The 20,012-nt window shown below is 32.3% G+C and overlaps 1 protein-coding gene across 3 annotated transcripts; it reads right to left on the bottom strand.

Annotated features, from left to right (window-relative positions):
- Positions 1 to 886: 886 nt before the first annotated feature.
- Positions 887 to 18,041, bottom strand: LOC126712790 (aspartyl protease family protein At5g10770-like). 3 transcript variants are annotated; one of them, XM_050412255.1, is made up of 3 exons: positions 17,477 to 17,762; positions 3,098 to 3,535; positions 887 to 1,907 (listed from the first exon to the last, which is right to left on the bottom strand). In XM_050412255.1, the coding sequence occupies exons 1-3, from the start codon at positions 17,655 to 17,657 to the stop codon at positions 1,084 to 1,086; spliced, it is 1,443 nt and encodes a 480-aa protein (XP_050268212.1). In that variant the 5' UTR covers positions 17,658 to 17,762; the 3' UTR covers positions 887 to 1,083. The 3 variants fall into 3 exon arrangements, with proteins under 3 accessions (XP_050268212.1, XP_050268213.1, XP_050268211.1); XM_050412256.1 differs by lacking the exon at positions 17,477 to 17,762 and adding an exon at positions 6,013 to 6,252; XM_050412254.1 differs by lacking the exons at positions 887 to 1,907; positions 3,098 to 3,535 and adding exons at positions 10,735 to 11,762; positions 12,666 to 13,103 and having other exon boundaries at positions 17,477 to 18,041.
- Between the last annotated feature and the right edge of the window lie 1,971 nt (positions 18,042 to 20,012).

The following is a 20,012-nucleotide window of genomic DNA, read 5'->3' as shown; positions in this document are numbered from 1 at the left end:
AATTGAACAAAAGTGGAGTTACAAAACTGAATTGAAATTTACGCAAAGTTAGAGTGTAATTTGCAGTTTATCCTAATAACAATTTGCAATTTGCATCATAAAATTTGGAAGCATTTTGATTTTGTCCCCTAAATATTACATATCGCTTTAATTCGAGCCTTTCCATTTAGCATTTATATCCTTTGATAAGGGGACCATTTAATACTATTTTAATTCACCTCATAACTCACCTCAAAATGAAGGAATTTTATTGTTCTAAAATTATGTCATTTTATTAATTAAAACCCCCAATCCATAATAATTTGATGGCCCTTGAGTATGCTTTAACATAGGTGTGAACTTTAGGGAATTGGAAACTCAACTGCCATTTTGGATGGGTCCAATATTGGGTCTAATTGATCTTAATATTGTCCTGCACATGGTTTACATTGTGTCCAAGTGAGGTCGCTACTATTGCCAAATGCAAGTTTTAGATCTCTTTTGCAAGTACCAAGGCCCATGGTGACAATGTAGTTACCAGTGTTGAGGGTGAGACCAGATTTACCTGGAAGGGTGAGACAATGTAGTTATATTCCTTAGGCATTGATCTTTGTATTCAATAGAAATGGTAACTCTGATTGGTGTGTATTCAACATGTACAAAAATATTTATTAGAACTTTTTTTTTTTTTTTTGTTAAAGATTTTATAGACAACCACATTTAAATAATTCATTTAACCTAAAATAGTTAAGATTTTAAGAATTTCCACATTGGAGTTACTAGCCCATTTTAACCTAAAATCAGTTCCAATTCATTCTACGGTGAAATAAATTTTAAAATAACTTAACACCATTTCAGCCAAAAAAAAAAAAAAAATTGAAATAAAAAACTTTAACACCATATTCACTTTTAGATGTAGCGAAACTGAAATTTCATTATATAAATGAAGAAAATCTTGAGAAGTTCGACATAGATTTCCACTAATCTCACTCAACTTTTATTTCAATCATTGAGGATTTTTTATAACCCTCCAAATCACTAATCCTCAAAAGGATTTTACATAGATCTGTTACTCGCTCACTTTATTATATTACTATCACTCCATTAGCTACAACCACCAGGACGAAACCCAATCCTCCCTCCAACAACATCATATACCACCTCTAATCCTTTCTGTTGTTCATTCCCGAAAATGGCAATGTTGCTTGGATTACTATTTCCAGCAAAGGCCAAACAAGCTTCCGTTTGGCTCAACATGACAAGTATTCCCACTTTGTCCAAATCCACGCTCACATCACCATCGAAAAAAAAGCTTATGCTTGGAATTGAAACAGACTGGCTCTTGCTAAGGTCATAGCATGTATCGAATGGAGAACTTGCGCTTGTCATTTGATAATTACGCATCATGTCACGAAATTTCGTTCGCAGTGCATTATAGGCTGTAGGTGGCAAACGTGTAATGACCGTCCCAGAGTCAATGATAGTACCCACGGTCGAAAAAACCGATGTGGGAATCGATAATCTTTGTCCACCCACACTTATTCCAATCAAATTGAGGCCATAGAATGATGGCCCTTGAGAAAGTGTTAACATAGGTGTGAACTTTAGGGAACTCGAGACTTCATTTCCTTTTCCCAAAGTAAGGTATCCCGTTGAGCTAGTTGTGGATGGTAGACAATAAGAGAAAAACTGACTGTACTTTTGAGCTGCTTGTTGCACAAGAGAAACTTGGCCGCGGCCGAGACCTAGCAACCCGGCAATGTCTTCGAAGAGGCCTTCATTGTCTTGGCCACAACCGAATATAAAATTGTCCACCACGTCTGATGTTATGGTTAGCCTTTCTTTGCTGAAGTATCCAATTGTAAATGAACCATCCCCATAGCGTACACGGTATGAGCACTTTGGGTCGGAGCATTGCTGTGGGCTTCCTATAGTACCAAATTCTCAAATTTATAATTTGCTTAAAACAAGTGTATGTGTGACATCATCACTAGTGTCATTTTCTTTTCAATGACTGGGCAAGAACCTCTCCAATTTACTTTTTGCAAAAGGATTGGGAAACTACTAATTTCACTAGAGGAGTCTATATATCTTGCTACTTAATAATATTACATTAAATGAAGCAAAAAAAAAATCCATAAAATGATATTTCATCAAATTTTCAAATTTTGGAAATTCTAAATTCATCATTCTGTTACTATTATGTTAACTAGATAGAAAATACATTATGGATAATTTATTTTAGGCTAAATTGCAAACTACGCCCCTAAAGTTTAGGGTTGTTTGAATTTTACACCCTGAAATTTTAGAATTTAGATTTTACCTCCTAAAATTGAGGAGTGTTTGGATTTTACACTCTAAAGTTTTAGAATTTGGATTTTATCCCCCAAAGTTTGGAGGTGTTTGAATTTCATCTCAAAAAATTTGGGAGTGTTTGGATTTTTACACCCTAAAATTTCAGAATTTGAGTTTTACCCCATGAAGTTCTATTTCGTTTACATTAGCAACCACTTTGCCCATATTTTTCATTAAGTGCCACATAAACTTGTCATAAGTATTTAGTTTATCCAATAAAATAATATCACATCATTTTTATTATGCCAGACCATTTTTAATTATTTAATTTTTTTAGGCTAGAAAAATGATGTGTCATCATTTTATAATTAAATAAACTAAACATGCGTTGCAAGTTTATGTGGCAATTAATGAAAAATATGGATGGAAGGCTTGCTAATGCAAACGGAATAGAACTTCATAGGTAAAATCCAAATTCTAAAATTTCAAGGTATAAAATCCAAAATCCCAGAAACTTTGGGGGATAAAATTCAAATTTTGAAACATTAGGCTGTAAAATCCAAACACCTCCAAACTTTTGGGTGTAAAATCAAAATTCTGAAACTTTAGGGTGTAAAATCCAAATATCTCCAAACTTCAGGGAGTAAAATCAAATTTTGAAATTTCAGGGAATAAAATCCAAACACCCTTAAACTTTAGGGATGTAATTTGCAAATTAACCTTTATTTTAATAAGTAAAATTTATTAAAAAATTAATTTATTTAATAAAATAGGTAGAAATAGCAATATCATTTCTATTTTGTAGAGTGAGATTGTGGTTTACCTGTGGCAGAAGTGAGTTGGGAGCACAAGGGTGTAGGACATGAAATGTTGGTGTAGGATGTAGATTTGGATGGATCAAAGATTGGGTCTTTTTGGTTATAGCACTGTTTTGCGCATGGTTCACACTGTGCCCAAGTGAGGTCACTACCAGTGTCAAATGCAAGTGTTTGATCTGTTTTGGGAGTGCCAAGGCCCACGGTGACAATGTAGTTACCCGTACCGATGGTGAGACCAGAGTTAGCTGGAAGGGTGGTGGCCTGAGATTCTCCTAATTTGTTGCCATCTGAGTTCTTAGAAAACATGGAATGGATTGAGTTCACCCTGGATTGGTCTTGAAGGAGGATTTCAGTGTGATTAAGAACTTGTAATTGGTCTTTGTTGCTTTGAAAGCATGGGCCATATTTGTGTTTCACCGTTAAGGAGGCCTCCCTGTTTGGACCTGAATATAAATTTAATAGGTTCCATAATACCTCAATCAAGATCAGCTCTTAGCAAAGAGAGATTAAAATAAACATTATAGCAAAAATAAAATTAAAGTAAATAAGATCGACAACTAAGGGATTGTGACAAGAGATTGACAAACATACTGAAGATGATTTAACTAAAGTAATTAGGATTAAGTACTAATAAAGTGATGTAACTTTCTTGAATAAAATTGAAGATCACAAATTCGAGAGCCGAAATACAAATATTGAAATGAACTACAAGGCTACACTAGGGAAATCGAATACAAGAATATTACTACTGCACTAATCCTACTTGTAGATGGAACTACAAAAGCTAGAAAAAAATATGATGTCTTGTTGAAGATTGATGTGTTGAGTGTTGTGTCCTTCATGCGAAACCCCTTTTTTTTATAGGCAAAGATGGTAAGTATTTTCCGTCCATAACCACCCAAGGAAGTAAGGAGTAGTTTTTTTATATCTTCCTTGAGTGACAAGTGTCTTCACATTTTAATGCTGTAATTGATGCCAATTTGGCTTTTTTATTTTATTTATATTTTTTTATAATAATATTACGGCCTTCTTCTCAAAAAAAAAAAAAAAAACTCTTTCGTGCAATGAACAAGTGTCATTCCACATATATTGTAGCGTGGCTGCCAAACTAACACACAAACACCGATGGCTCACTCAATTCATGCGTGGGTTGAAGTTAAAAAGCTATTGCCAGGCAGCCCTTACTGGGATAAATTAAGCAATGGCTGCCATTTAAATAAACATGGTGACAAATTTCATTTTGATGGGCCACGCCTCAATAACCCAATGGACAAAATTTCTCCTCCTGTCCAAACTTCTGTGAGATTTTTGTGAGGTTAGTGCTATTTTAAAGTTTTGAATCTAAAATTCGTGGGTCTAATTTTTGTTAGGTTATAAAAATTAACGCGTGTTAGGTTTCTAAAATTGACTAAATTGCATCCCTTCTAAAATTATAGTTTTACAGGTGCTGTAACAATACAGGCCATGGTTATCAAAAAAAAAAAACAATATAGGCCATAAAATATATATATATATATATATATATATATATATATTTTGGACAAAGTTTAGTTACAAAATAAGTTGTAACTTTAGGTTACAAACTTACTTAATATCTTTTTATTGGAGGTGAATTTTGACAAATCCACAATTGGATTACATCTTCTTCTTATATCCTCTATACTTGCAAAATTTCAAGAAAATTAAAAATCAATAACTATGTCATCAATAAATTTTTTAAATTGCAAATTTTTGTAATTTAAAATTATGCACAAAATATGAGCTTATAGATCATATAGTAAATGATATCCGATTGACACAAAATTTAACATGTGTATTAAGAGCATGAAGAACATGCAATTCAATGGTTAGATTTTCAAAATATGTTGTAATATTTATTTTATTGAGTGAGTTTGTAACTTTAAGTTACAACCAATTTTGTAACTAAATTTTGTCCCTTTTTTTTTTCATCTAGTTTTTTGCATTATAGGCATTGGCAGCTCCACATTGAAGGCTGGGTGGTCAAAAGACCACCCTAACCTAGAAAAATATAATTATTATATATAAATTTAAAATTTTACGATTTTTTATCTTTTAAAAAAAAATTGTGACCATCTAAACATTTTTAGGTTTAATATTATTAAATTTTGGACAAAGTTTGGCAATAAACTTGGTTGTAAACTAAGGTTACAACTCCACTTAATATTTTTTTATTGGATATGAATTTTGACAAATCCACAATTGAATTACATTTCTTTCTTATATCCTCCATACTTGCAAAATTTCATTAAAATCAAAGATGAATGGTTATGTCATCAATCAAATATTTAAATTTCGAGTTTTGTAGCATAAAATTTTACATAAAAGATAAGTTTATGAGCCTAATAGTAACATCTGATTGACATAAAATTTGATATATATTTTAAAAACATAAAGAATATGCAATTTAACGGTTAGATTTTCAAAATATGTAGTCGTGTTAATTTGTTTAGTAAGAGTTGTAGTCAAACTTTATCCTTAAACTTTGGTCTCCTTAACAATATCTTAGGTCCTTACAAACAAAAAGGAAAAGTATAAGAAATATTTTATTGAACTAAAATTTTGAAAGAAATATAACTTGCAGCATTGATAATGAGATTATTATGCAACAATTTCAAAATAAACTGATAGAAGGAAGTTATAAAACTTTATGTATTTTTTTTTTTGGTCAATATATAAAGTTATACTTTTATTAAATTTTGTATAATTTAAATTTTATAATTACCTCTCTATTTTTTTTTTTTTTTTTTAGAGCTGCCACTGATTTTAGGAGGATCAACGATAATTACAATAATAGTAAAAAATGGCAATAATGACGACCGTGATGATGACAATGATCATATAATTATAATACAATTAGAGAGCTGAATTGCTGGAGAGAGAGAGAGAGAGAGAATTAAACCTTTGGTAGAAGCACTGCAAGTAGTTGATGGTAATAGAGAGCTGACTTGAACAGTATGAGTATGATGAAGGTGGTAGCTTTCTGTAGATTTTCTAACTTCATGGGCATAAAGGCATAGAAAAGCAGAGAAACTATAGAGTATGCATGTAAGGAAGGGGGAGATGCGACAAGCCATGATTTAGCCTTTCACTCAAAACCTTGTACTCCTTCAGTACCATTTATAGGGGTTTGGCCTGGTAATTAAAGGGATTCACATTCTGCCACTTCTAACTTTGATTAGTCAATTGACTCAATTTAACTATATGGCTCTTAACTGATAGACCACTGATGGTGGCTTAAATGCCTCTTTTTCTTTTGGTCCCATTATTGTAATTATCACCGTGTAACAGTGTAAACTGTTTGATGAGAAAGGTAGGAAAAAATATTAAAGAAAGTCAGTACACAACATTCGTTTTCATACCATTCTTGTTTTGAGTTGTGTGGGACTTCAATGTAGGCTATTTTTTCATTTTAGTTTGACGAATGGTAACTGGTAAGTAATGGCAGGATCAAAGAGAGTGTGAAAAAGAGAAGTCTTATGAGATGTCTTATGAGATAATTTTTGGGTGAAAGAGAGCAATTGTCCCCTGAACTTCTCGCAAATTCCAATAAGAGAAAGAAAAGTCCATATAAAGGTCTGTTGTACTATGAGGGTTGTGGACCTATCTTAATTAGTAAAGTCAGTCCAACTCCAATGCACTAACCAGAAATCTTTTGCCGCAAGGTCTGAATGGAATTTTTTTTTCCGGCTAAGACAAACTTTTCATTAAACTTTAAGGAAGTCAAGCCCATCTTTCAGACACCCAAAACAGAGGGAGGCAAAGGAGAAATATTACAACAGAAACTTGGGTTGAGGGGAGAGACAACCTTGGCCAAGGCATGGACAACAAATTTTTAACTCCCTTTTAACCCAAGAGAAAGTGCAACTAAGATTACGTTTAGTACACTGAATGAGGATTACGATAGGAATTGTAATCTTTATTACTAAGAATAAAATATGTTGTAATGTAATAACTAACCCTATTCATAAGTTTGGTTGTGAGCTATAAAATTAGAATAAAACTTAAGATTTATTTTAGGAAATATCTCACTCATACAATTATATCTCCTTAAAATTGGTTATTTTTTAAACTTGAGAGAGATATGTATTATTTTTTATGATTTTTTATTTTTATAATTGTTAGATGTATATAGAAAGTTTGTTTATTTGAAAATATATTAAGTTTGAAATTATTGCACTTATTAAGAAATAGCTAATACAACCATTTTAGAGAGGAATAATTATTCTTCATTTTAAATAATAACTATTCATAAAGAATGATTATTCCTTGTAATAAAAATATAACTAAACTAAAGAATAGCTAAACCTTAGGAATAACTATTACTCCATTTGTTCTGGTTTGTTTGTCCTTTATTCCATTTTGGGATGTCCCAAAATATTGTTCTGTTTCTAAAAGTCAAAGTTATTAATTTACTAATATTCCTATTATACCCCTACTTTATTTTCAAAACTATTTGAAAAGAAAACTAACAAATATTTAAAAAATCAATTTAATTGGGGCATATTTTTAGTTGCCTCATTAAGAATAACTCTTTTTTTTTTAAAAAAAAAAGCTAATAAATTCAATAATTTTAAGGGTAGTTTTGTAAACTTATGAATTTTTATAAGGTAAACAAAATAATAAATGATATTCTTTTAAAAAGTTTGACTTTTCAAACAAAACAAACAAATTGGGATGGAGGGAGTATATTACGATGCCTATTACAGTCTATCAAACATGCCTTAAGGAAAGAACTCCTAAGATCGATATAATGTATTTTCAGGTAATTATTGAGTACTCCTAGAGTATCATAAATTCGTACTCTCTCTTTCTTTTCACATAACTGTAAGTAGGGGTGTTCACCAAACCGCATAAACCGCACCAAAACCGCCTGCAAAATGGAATAACCGTACTGCATCGCAAATAATAGTGCATCGCATCGCATCGCATGATGCAGTGCGGTTTGCGGTTTTATAATATAAAAACCACACAAACCGCACCGCACCGCACCATCTTTATATATTAATATATTTATTTATTTTTAATATTAAATATATTATTAATAGTTTAATAACCCTAGTTTTTTTAAAAAAAAAAAATTAATAATCCTAGCAAGTGTTTACTATAAAAGCCAATCCAAAATAAAGAAAAACTAGCTCAATAATTTAAAACTTGGCCCAAAAAAAGGGAAAAATTAGTTTTAGGCTGAGTAGGCAAAATCTAAAATTTGAAAAATATACCGACTTCAAATCACATCTTATACATAGTATCGCACATGTGACCGCAAAAATGAGGTGTGGTACAGTTATGGTTTTGGCTAAACTCTAAACCGCACTTGTGACCACAAAAATAAGGTGTGATGCAGTTATGATTTTAGCTAAATCACACCGCAAAGTACAGTGCTAAAAATGGCCCAAAACTGCACCAAACTGTACCGCACCACACCATGAACACCCCTAACTGTAAGTCTCACTAATTAAATTTATGATGGGACCACAATTTATGTGAGATGAGAAAGTATGCATTTATGGTACCCCGGACTATTTAATAATTTTCCTACATTTTCAAGCAAGGTTTTAATGTTCCAACAATTATTCTCATTGTCACCATTTAATGCATCTATACAAAGTTTCGAGTCACTTTCAATCATGAATGCAGCAACCTCTACCTAAGAAGCTAACTTTAACGCCAAGTGAATGCAGCGACCTCTGCCTCAATAGCATCACATTATTCTTGTTGTTTAGCCCATGCTTTTAAGATCTCATCCCTATCAACTTTTGTCACAGCAGCAACAGTTTTATATGGTTATGCAAGTCTGGAAGGAAATTAGAATTTAAAAGCCTCCCATATTAATTACTGGCTCCACTTTAGTTTTTCTTTGCTTCCCATAGATGACTCTTCTCACGGCAAGGCAAGGCAAGTCAAGGGTTATCATAATGTGTCCCTATTTATGTTTTAACATGATATCAAAGCCACTAACTTGTGAACTCCAGTAGTGTTTGTCACTTTTCATCACACATAGCAACCTTAAGCTAACCTCAATGCATTAAAAGTTTAAATCACATAATACATATTATATTGAAGAATCAAATTTTTGTTGAAACTTACGAAACACTAAAAATTAAAATTAAAATTCACCTTTTCGAGTATGTCTTACCTAATGATTCTTCTCAAGTCTCAACTCTCAACCTTGAACGCAATAATCTTCTAAAAATATTATGGCATTTCATTTGCATTATGTAAATCATAAAATCAAGGTAGTCAGAATCTTGTCCTAACTAATCTAATGATTTGGAAAAAGAAATTAAGTTTCTATTTTTTTTTTTTTACCAAAATGAAAAAATAAACAAAGAAAGAAATATGTAAGGGTTGGCCAATCTTCATATTGTGAGCATATAATTTTCCTCACAAAAGAATTTCAAAGCTGTCAAGACGTCAAATTATTATTGGTAAGTAAAAAAGTAATGTCAATTATAAGGCTATATGAAAACTATTAAAAACTTTGGCCAATTTCATATTGTGAGTATATAATTTGCCCCAATAAGTTTAGAAGTACAAAATATTCACAAATTAAATTTCATAACTGTCAAAATAGCAAATTATTATTGGCTGGTAAAAAAAATTATATCAATGATTAGTCCACATGAGAAACGTTAAATACTTACTAATTTAATCGTTATGAAAAATGTTAGGAAAATTATTATGTTTGTAGCGTTACTCACTAATAATAATTTGCGGGGAGGGGGTAATATTAATTTGACTTGTCAAAAGTTATTTTTTGTGACCCAATGTGGAGTGCACATTTATTAAAATTTTTACAAAAATACCATTGAAAAGTGTTTTTAGAGTTCTGAAAACATCTCTTAAAGTGTTTTTTTTAAAACACATATGTTTTAAATCCTTTAAGGTGAGAACGGTTAATTCTGCTGAGAGTTCTCTTACCAATCACACGATTCCAAAATAAGGCCCAAATATTTGAGCATTTAAATCACACAAAACTGCTTTCAAATTACCTTACCAAACGGGCAATAGTATGTGATTGGGGGAGGAATGCTAAACCCGATTTTTACAAAAGAACGAGCTACCTCTGTGTTTTTTCAAACTTGTGGGGAAGGATGGGCCCCGGAGACTTCACAAGTCCGCATGGCTCCGCCATTTGCGTTTGTGTAGGACATGGACATCCATTGACCCATAAGTCAGTCAAGTCATCTGCAACCAACTCTTTTGCAAACACACACTGCTCAATTTCATTCTTCACACTCTCTTAAAGTTCTCTCAAGCATATGTATGAATGACTTTTCGGTGATTAGTGACACACAAATGAGCCAAGCTTTTAGGTTTGGGGAGGTCAAAACATGAAAAAAAAGAAAAGAAAAGAAAAGAAAGTTTAATTCAAGAATGAGATAACATAATAAAATTTTTGATACTCGGCATTCATTCACACCCAACCAAAAAAAAGAAAAAAAAACTCAAAATAATTGTCTCTCAATACATTTTAAATCAATAATTTGTTAGAATAGAATTTGACATTCATTCTCGAGGTAAATTAACATTGCATTTTTTAACTGATTATTATTTGAGGAGTAATGTAAGAAAACAAAAATGTAAACTGTAATGAAAGTCTTGACATATGGTACCTAATAGGCAATAAACTTTATTCATGTCAAATATCAATGATGTGTACAAATTGTGAATTGCCATGTGGCATTATTAATCCATATCAGCTTGAATTTATTGAGGAATCTGCCACATGTCAAGAATGGAAAGCTCCAAATATCACACATGGCAAGATCTCAGGTTGAGCTTATATAATAAGTATATGTATTTGATATATTTGACTAGATTAGCTACAACCACCCGGGCGAAACCCAATCCTCCCTCTAGCAACATCATACAACACCTCTAACCCTTTTTGTTGAACATTCCCAAAAATGGCAATGTTGCTTGGATCACTATTTCCAGCAAAGGCTAAACAAGCTTGCGTTGGGCTCAACATGTAAAATATTCCCACTTTGTCCAAATCTACGCTCACATCACCACCGAACAAAAAGCTTATGTGTGGAATCGAAACAGACTTGCTCTTGCTAAGGTCATAACATGTATCGAGTAGCGAAATTGGGCTTGTCATCGGATAATTACGCATCAGTTTTCGAAATGTTGTTCGCAATGCATTGTATGCGGTAGGAGGCAAACGTGTTATGACCGTCCCTGAGTCAATAATAGAACCCACAGTCGAAAAAACTGATGTGGGAATTGATAATTTACGCCCACCCACACTTATTCCAATCAAGTTAAGGCCATAGAATGATGGCCCTTGAGAAAGCTTTAACATGGGTGTGAACTTTATGGTATTGGAGACTCCATTGCCTTTTCCGAAAGTAAGGTGTCCTGTTGAGCTAGTTGTGGAAGGGAGACAATATGAGAAGAATTGGCCATACTTTTGAGCTGTTTGTTTCACTAGGGAAACTTGGGCGCGACCAAGACTTAGCAACCCAGCAAAGCCATTGAAGAGGCCTTCATTGTCTAGGCCACAACCGAATATGAAATTTTCCATCACGTCTGATGTTATGGTTAGCCTTTCTTTGCTGAAATATCCAGTTGTAAACGAACCATCTCCATATTCTGTAAGGTATATGCACTTCTTAGAGGTAGAGCACTGTTGTGACATTCCTGCATTGTGAAAAAAAAAAAAAAAGTTGACATTATTCTACCGGTATCCCTAATCTTTGAATAATATATATAGAGTTGAGTTCAAGTTACATCTGGTGTAATTCTAAGCAATATTACATTACCTAGTAACTTATTATTGGATTCATATTTTGAAAATTCAACTATTGAATTACATGTTTTATATGTTCTTAACATGCATACCAATTTTCATTCCAATTGGATGTAATTTACCATTTGATCCATAAACTCATATTTTATGCATTATTTTAAACTACAAAAACTTGAATTTAAACAATTGATTAATGACATAACTATTAATCTTTGATCACCTTAAAATTTTGCAAGCATGGAGAATATATGAAAATAATGTAATCTAACGGTAGATTTATCAAAATTCACATCTAATTAAGAAATATTGAGTAGTGTAACATTATTTGGAGTTACACTAGGTATAACTTAAACCTAACTCATATATATAAATATATATATATATATATATATATATATATATATATATATATATATATATGTATATTCAATAACTGGGCTAGAACTTTTCCAAATTTTTTTTTTTCTAAAATACTTGGAATACTACTAATTTCACTAAAGAAGTACTATCTAGTTAGTCAATAATACTATTTTTCTAACCTCTGAGTAAAAAAAATTAGATTAAATGCTGTGGAATAAGAAAAACAAAATCCCATCAAATTTAGGTCAAAATCGAATTAATCCCAAATTTTGAAAAATGTCTAAATTAATCAGTCCTTCACTACCATGTTTTATCTACATAAAAAATACATTTACGTGCGATCTATTGTAATAAGTAAAACTAATTAAGTAGGCAGTAATAGTAGCAATACCCTTCTCTATTTTGGTGAGTGAGATTGTATTTATATGGTTTACCTGTGGCAGAACTGAGTTGAAAGCACAAGGGTGTAGGACATGTAATGTTGGTGTATGATGTTGATTTGGATGAGTCAAAGATTGGGTCTACTTGCTTATAGCATTGTCCTGTGCATGGTTTACACTGTGTCCAAGTAAGGTCGCTACCAGTGTCAAATGCGAGTTTTAGATCTCTTTTGGGAGTGCCAAGGCCAACGGTGACAATGTAGATACTAGTGCCAAGGATGAGACTAGATTTAACAGGAAGGGTGGAGGCCTTAGATTCCCTTAACTTGTTGCCACTGGAGTAGTTGGAGAGCTTGGAGTGGATTGAGTTCACTCTTGATTGGTCTTGAAGAAGGATTTCATTGTGACTGAGAAACTGTACTTGGTCTTCGATGCTTTGAAAGCATGGACCATACTTGTGTATCACTGTTAAGGATGCCTTCCTTTTAGGACCTGAACTTAAAACAGATCATCAAGTGGAATTCGGACTGCATATATATGAATATATAATATAGGCTAAAATACAAAATTGACCCTCTAAGTTTCACCAAAATTCATTTTAGTCATCTAATTTTGCTTTTGGTCAATTCAGTCCTCTAAGTTTCAAAAGTATTCAATTCAGGCGTTTCACTAGCTTTTGTTAACGCTCTACTGTTAAGTTTTTTTTTTTCCCCAAGATTTTTATATTAAAAAATGTAAAACGCTAATTTAATTTAATTTTTTTAAAGTCCCATAACACATAACAAACCCTGCACCCAAACAACAACAAATTTCTTTACATTGATCACAAACAAAAATGGCATCCAAATACAAAATTTCAATAGACAAATTCAGAACAAAGCATAACAACTTGAATAAGATGATCAACATCAACCATTAGAACTGCGTACATACAATTTACAAATTCGCTACCCACAAACAATGATTATTTATTCAACAATGAAAGCACGAAACAATGTTTTTGAGTTTTTCTTTTTTGTGGTTTACAAACAAAATCAGAAGTAGACATCAGATCAAATCAGACCAGAGAGAGATAGAATCCAAGGAGACCCAGATTAGATTGGAGAGAAAGAATCAAGATACCCAAGGCAAATCGGAGAGAGAGCTTAATCGGGTTGTTCACCAAATCAAAAAAACTCTGAAACCAACCAAAACAAACAACCAAACACAACAGCCCAACTATGGGTTGAAACTCCAATGAGGATTTGATGTGAAAAGCGAAAATGCAGAGAGAAGGAGATTGGCCTAGTCAAACCAGGCTAAGGGAAAGACGACCACCGCCAAGCAACAACAATTGATAGTGATCGGTGAGGAGTGGAGAGCGATTGACCTTGGTGGTCGGCCATGAACGAAGCTTGCAAAGGAGCTCCTTAGGTCTGGCCTAGAGAGAAAGAGTGAGAGATTATAGAAAGAGAAGAGAGAGGAGAAGATGAGAACTGAGATAGATTAGGATTTCTTATGGATTTGTTTAAACGGAGATATTAACAAAAAAATTAAATAAAAAATATATGAAACTAATGGTGCAGTTGACAGAATCAAACGGAAGGACTTGATTGAACATTTTTCAAACTTATAGGACTGAATTGACCGAATGTAAAGTTAGAGGACTAAAATGGGTTTTGGTGAAACTTAAAGGGCCAGTTTTGCATTTTAGCCTATAATATAAGATAAAGACAATGAAATATGATTAACTCCAATATTTTTTAACAACATGAAAATTCATACTTTTAAAGGGAAAATTTATAGCTTAATAGCATTATTTAGTATTTTCAACGAAAACTTCATGTGACACTTATGGCTTAGAAAATGAGCACTTCATCTGTCTAATGATTTTAAAAAATATGGCATTCTACCTATGATCAATCATGTTTATGATTGTTGGTTGCATAATAATGTTTGACACTAACATATAATAGACATTATTGAGGCTTACCTTAAGGATAAAGTGTCACCTTCAGAGTTAGGTTATTTTGGATATATATCACTGTCAGTTTCTTTAAGATCTTCTTCCATCTCTCTATGTGTATGTTAAAATATTTAGTATTCTAAAAATAAAAAATTAAAGTGTCACCTTCAGATATACAAATGGGTAAAATGTACAGTTTATATGGGTAGCATATAATATGTCTTAAAATGGTTTAATTAAAGCAATAAGGCAACAAGGTGGCCCATAATCGTCGACCACGACGCACATTCCAAGTGGAAGGCTATGTAGTAGGTCCTCACTAGTAGCATCTATGTTGCTCAAAGATGTACCAATGACAAATCGACAAAATAGTTACGCATTTTTTAAAAGAAAAAACCTAATTTACAATTTGTTAGAGGTTTATGGTTGAATGACATTATCAAAGATGTACCTAATTAGGAGAACTTGAGCTTCCCATTGTGAATAATAAAAAATAAAATAAAATAAACCTATTTTACTTTTATTTGATATCTTTTAGGATAGATTTTTCCTCTTAATTAGGTAGGATGAATCTTTTACAACTCATTACAGAACAGTTAATAAGACCGTTCGATCATGTGTATTAACTATTAAATCACATAAATCATTAAATTATTTAAACAAATTGCATCATTTGACTAAAAATGTACTTGAACGGTCTTTTGAATTGTAATGTAGTAAATAAAAAGAAACTTTCCTCCCACTCTTTTTTTAGATTAATTAATTAAAAATGAGTAGGGAAAATGACCTAACTTGACGTCTTCTACTTAGAAATTTTTTTTCTTAATTATGAAATGTCATTGACAGGGGGCATCCATCATCAATGGGACGTGGATGAATTGTTAATTATATATGTACCCCCTTATTAATGATGGACCATGCCATCACAACGGCATAACCCAAACAACCCTATGGACAAAAGCAATTTCTACTCATGTCCAAACTTTTGTGAGGTTAGTGTTATTTTAAAGTTTAAAATATAAAATTCATGGGGCTCATTTTTGTTAGGTTAAAAAAATTGACATATCCTCCGATATATCTTATATTTAGGGGGTTTGTATGAGTTGGATTTGATGTATTTTCAATCTATCCTCACATTTTTAGATTGAAATTTTCAACCTAACCTAATCCATCATAATTTTAAACTAATCCAACCTAGCCTATAGGGTTACTCGTAGAGTCAACTTGAGTTTGGTTGGGTTGTCGGCATTAGGTCATTTTATCATGTCAAAAAAATTGAGTTTTCATTCAACTATTTAAACTCATTATCGAATAAATGATTACAATTTATAAAATTGAGCTTAATATTCCAATTTTATCAAATTAATACTCAGAATATAAACTAAATTAAAGTAATAAATTTTAACAGAGTCTCAAAATCCAAAATAAACCAAACTAATAAATTTGAGAAAAGAATTATAATCATTAATAGCATGGCACAATTGTTTACTTGAATAAAATAATTTCCAACTCAACCCAACTTTGAAAAAAAAAAGTAAAAATCATAACCAAACCCAATCCATCAACCCACTAAAAACCAACCTGATACATCAAGATTGTGTCAATTATTGAGCAAGTGGATGGAATACACAATGCTGCGAACATCATATATGGACAAATTGCATGCAAAACTGATAAGACAACATCACATAAAACTTTTATTATCTGACAGCTGTTTCTCTAATCATTGCATAAGAAGAAAAAAAAAATTCATTTAAACCTTTTCCTATAATAATTACTAATTAGACAATTTAAGTAAAACAGATTCTGTTTATATCTTATTACACATGAAAAAGACAAAGGTTTTAATATATATGTAAAAAGAATAACAGATGAAAGACATGAAAGGTTAAAAAGGTGAAAGAAAAGAAAAAATCTAACAGAGGCTTCATTATATAATTAGAAAGACCGCATGAAACTTTTGATGGAAGATATATTAGATATGTTTTTACAATATCTGATATTATGGAATTGATTTATTCTACATAATAATTTCAAATCGTTCTTTTTCATAATTGTGCACTTCTAATCTTATATAAAATGCTTATAATGAATTTCTTATTTTTTCTGGATATTCTTTTTTCGCGTTTCAATCTTATTCACTTAAATCAATTCTTAGTTAGGCCATTGTTTTCAGTAATGATATGACAAAACATTTTTCACAACAGCTTTTTACAACCTGTGAAGTTGTTTTACTATGTTAAGAGTTGTGAAAATTTGTTTTTGTAAAAACTGTTATTTCCATAGATTAATTGCATTATTTGGTAACATTCTTTTGTTTATGTTCTTATATGGGTAGGTTTTTCAAAAAGGTCTCTCATGCATGAGTATCAAACGTTGATGGCCAACCAGAGGACATGATTTGGTCTAAGGCAGCTGTTTCAATTTTTTACTATTTGCTTTAGTCATTTTTTTGGTCTGCCGCAGCTTCTTTTAATTTTTTATTCGTTTCTTTAGTCATGTCTTCTGTTTGTGGCAGTGTTTAGCCTGTTTCTAGTCCTGTGGCCTAGGCAGATAGGCCTGGTGTGGCTCAGGATAGGCCTGGTGTTGCTCAGGATCCCATTCTTATATTTTTGTACTTTTGCCCATTTTTAATATATCAATTCTATCTTTTTCAGTAAAAAAAAGAAAAAAAAAAAAAGATGAATTGCATACATTTATAGATTTACAGGGGTGCTGAAACAATAAAAGCGATTTTTTTTTTTTTTTTTTTCTTGTATTTGCTTTTTACTTTTTTTATAAGGATCAATGATAATGAAAATAATTGTAAAGGGAAGACAAGAATAATGACAGTGATGATAATGATGATGATACAATTATGAAACAATCATGAGAACTGAATTTATTCTAGAGAGAGAGAGAGAGAGAGAGATAAATTAACCTTTGGTAGAAGCACTGCAAGTAGTTGATGGCATTAGAGAGCTGAGTTGAACAATATGAGTATGATGAAGGTGGTGGATTTCTGTAGTCTCTCTAACTTCATGGGCATAAAGGCATAGAAAAGCAAAGAAACTATAGATATAGAGAATACACCTGAGGAAGGAGGAGATGGCCATGGCCATGGATTTGCTTTTAGCTCAAAACCATGTACTCCTTCAGTCCTATCTATTGTGGTTGGCCTAATGAATGGGTTCACATTCTGCTACTGCTAGGTTTGATTAGTTCATCTAACTATTTGGCTCTTTAACTGATACTGGATTTCCTTTTTCTTTTTCTTTTTCTTGTCTTGTTATTGTAATTATTACTTTATAACATGTTTTCTTAGACAAGTGGGAATTACAAATGCTTATTAGATAACGTACTTTGGCTTTGATAGAACCAATCCAAACGTCTAAGTAGTAAAGCCTGACTCTGAAGAACAAATTCTAATGCGTTAGTAAACCATAGTTCCAAAGAACAAATCCAAACGCCCAAGTAGTAAACTCAACCAAGTGACATGAATTCGGTTAAGTCATTGGGTTTAACTGAGTTTAATTTGGTCGCATGATTTTTAAAAAAAAAAAAATGTTTTCACTTCTGATACTTTAAAGCGACTATTAATGAAATCGCAGAGAGAGAGAGAGAGAGAGAGAGAGAGAGAGAGAGAGAGAGAGAGAGAGAGAGAGAGAGAGAGAGAGAGAGAGAGAGAGAGAGAGAGAGAGAGAGAGAGAGGGGGGGGGGGGGGAGAATTGTGAGTACAATAAAGTTGGAAATGAGACATGGTGTGTGTTTGTGACTTGTGAGAGAGAGAGTTTTTTTTTTTTTTTTTGAGAGAGAGAGAGAGAGAGAGAGATTTGATGGTTTTTTTTTTTTTTTGGTAAATGAAAAATGGGTAGACGAGAATGATTAGTGTGGCTTCCCTACCTGGGCGTGACCACAGTAGTACCCTATTTGTTTTCGGACGAGATCTCAGTGGCAACTCTAAAAATTTTTCTCAAGCTGTTCCTTAAGAAGTATAATTTTTCCCAGTAGCGGTTCTAGAAATTTTTCTCAAATGTATTGTTGTTTAGTTGTTTCATTAATTTGTTTATCTTTTATAAACTATAATTTGTTATATTGTTGTTTTATTAATTATTAATTGTTGTTTAACCTAACATAATTTAATTTGTTTGTCTTATATAAAGTATTGATTAATTAAATTATTAATTATTATTTATTAGTTGCTTTCTCCAATTAATTATTGGTTAATTAATATCCCAAACAAACAAAATTAATTAATTCAACTAATTATTATGGCTGTTTGATACTTCTCTACTTGGAATATCACACTATTACTTAACAAAAAGAAGAAGAAGAAGAAAAGTCAATAAATTTTGCAGCACAAAAATATATAGGCTGTATAGCTTAAGTCCAAGTCTAAAAAAGAGTGATTTATTACATATTTTATGACCATTAGTTGAACTAATCAACTAGCACATAGCACACAACCATATTTATTAATTATTAGTTCTCACTTGCACTACCCCGGCCCCATGCCCCCAGCTACCCTCCAATTCAACAGAAAAAGCCCAATGTCCCATGGCCCCCAATCACAAGACTAGAACCAATCAGGTAAAGCCAATTTATTGTATTTCACCAACAGACACCAACACTAAAAGACAATTAATAATCTCACCAACACCAACACCTTACACAGTTACTGAGTTACACCAACACCAACACTGGATAAAGGCATAAAGCCAAAAATAGGGTAAATATTACTCAGAGAGAGAGAGAGAGAGAGAGAGATGAAATACCTTGAGGTTGAGGGAGTAGGGAGGCCTAAGGCTGATGGGCAACGTCGTTGGGCACAGTAGCGAGGCGAGGAAGACCGATCGGGTAGCACGTCAAGATGTAGCTTCTGTTCGTTTGAATGGGAGATCGAGTTTGAGGCCCAATCTGGTGGGCAATCTCCTCCGTCCATTTCGTTGGTTGTTGTCATCCGTGGTTGTTATGTGATTTGCATCTGTGAAGTGTTTGAGGCCTAATCTGATTTCAGTATATTAGGTTAGGGTTTTTTTTTTTTTTTTTGAGAATCCGTGGGTTACTGAGTTTGCTACCATCTGTTAGGCTTGCCATCCGTTGTTTTTTTTTTTTTGGAGAATCCGTGGGCTTGCCGCTTGCTCTGTTATTTTTTTATTTTTTTTTCCAGATTTTCGTTCAAATATATATATTTTTTCTTGAAAGTAGAACAAATAAAATATAGTTTTTTTTAGGTTTTTCATAATTTTAATTTGAGGGTGTTCCTAATTTTTTTTTAAGGATAAACAAATAAAAAATTTTAATTATTATTTATAAATTTTTTTTTTTACCAACATGGCATCTCCATTGGAGACCCCATACTCCTGGTCTGTGAAAAACTCACTTATTATTCTTTTGGACCAACATACAGCTAGTTGTTAAGCCTTGAACCTCAGTCCTAAAACTTGCCGATTCGGTATCTTACCATCTAGGCTACC

Source organism: Quercus robur, chromosome 2, assembly GCF_932294415.1.
Source record: "Quercus robur chromosome 2, dhQueRobu3.1, whole genome shotgun sequence".
Classification (NCBI taxonomy): Eukaryota; Viridiplantae; Streptophyta; class Magnoliopsida; order Fagales; family Fagaceae; genus Quercus; species Quercus robur.
The sequence above is the reverse complement of the archived record's forward strand: the minus strand, read 5'-3'. Positions and strand labels throughout refer to the sequence as shown.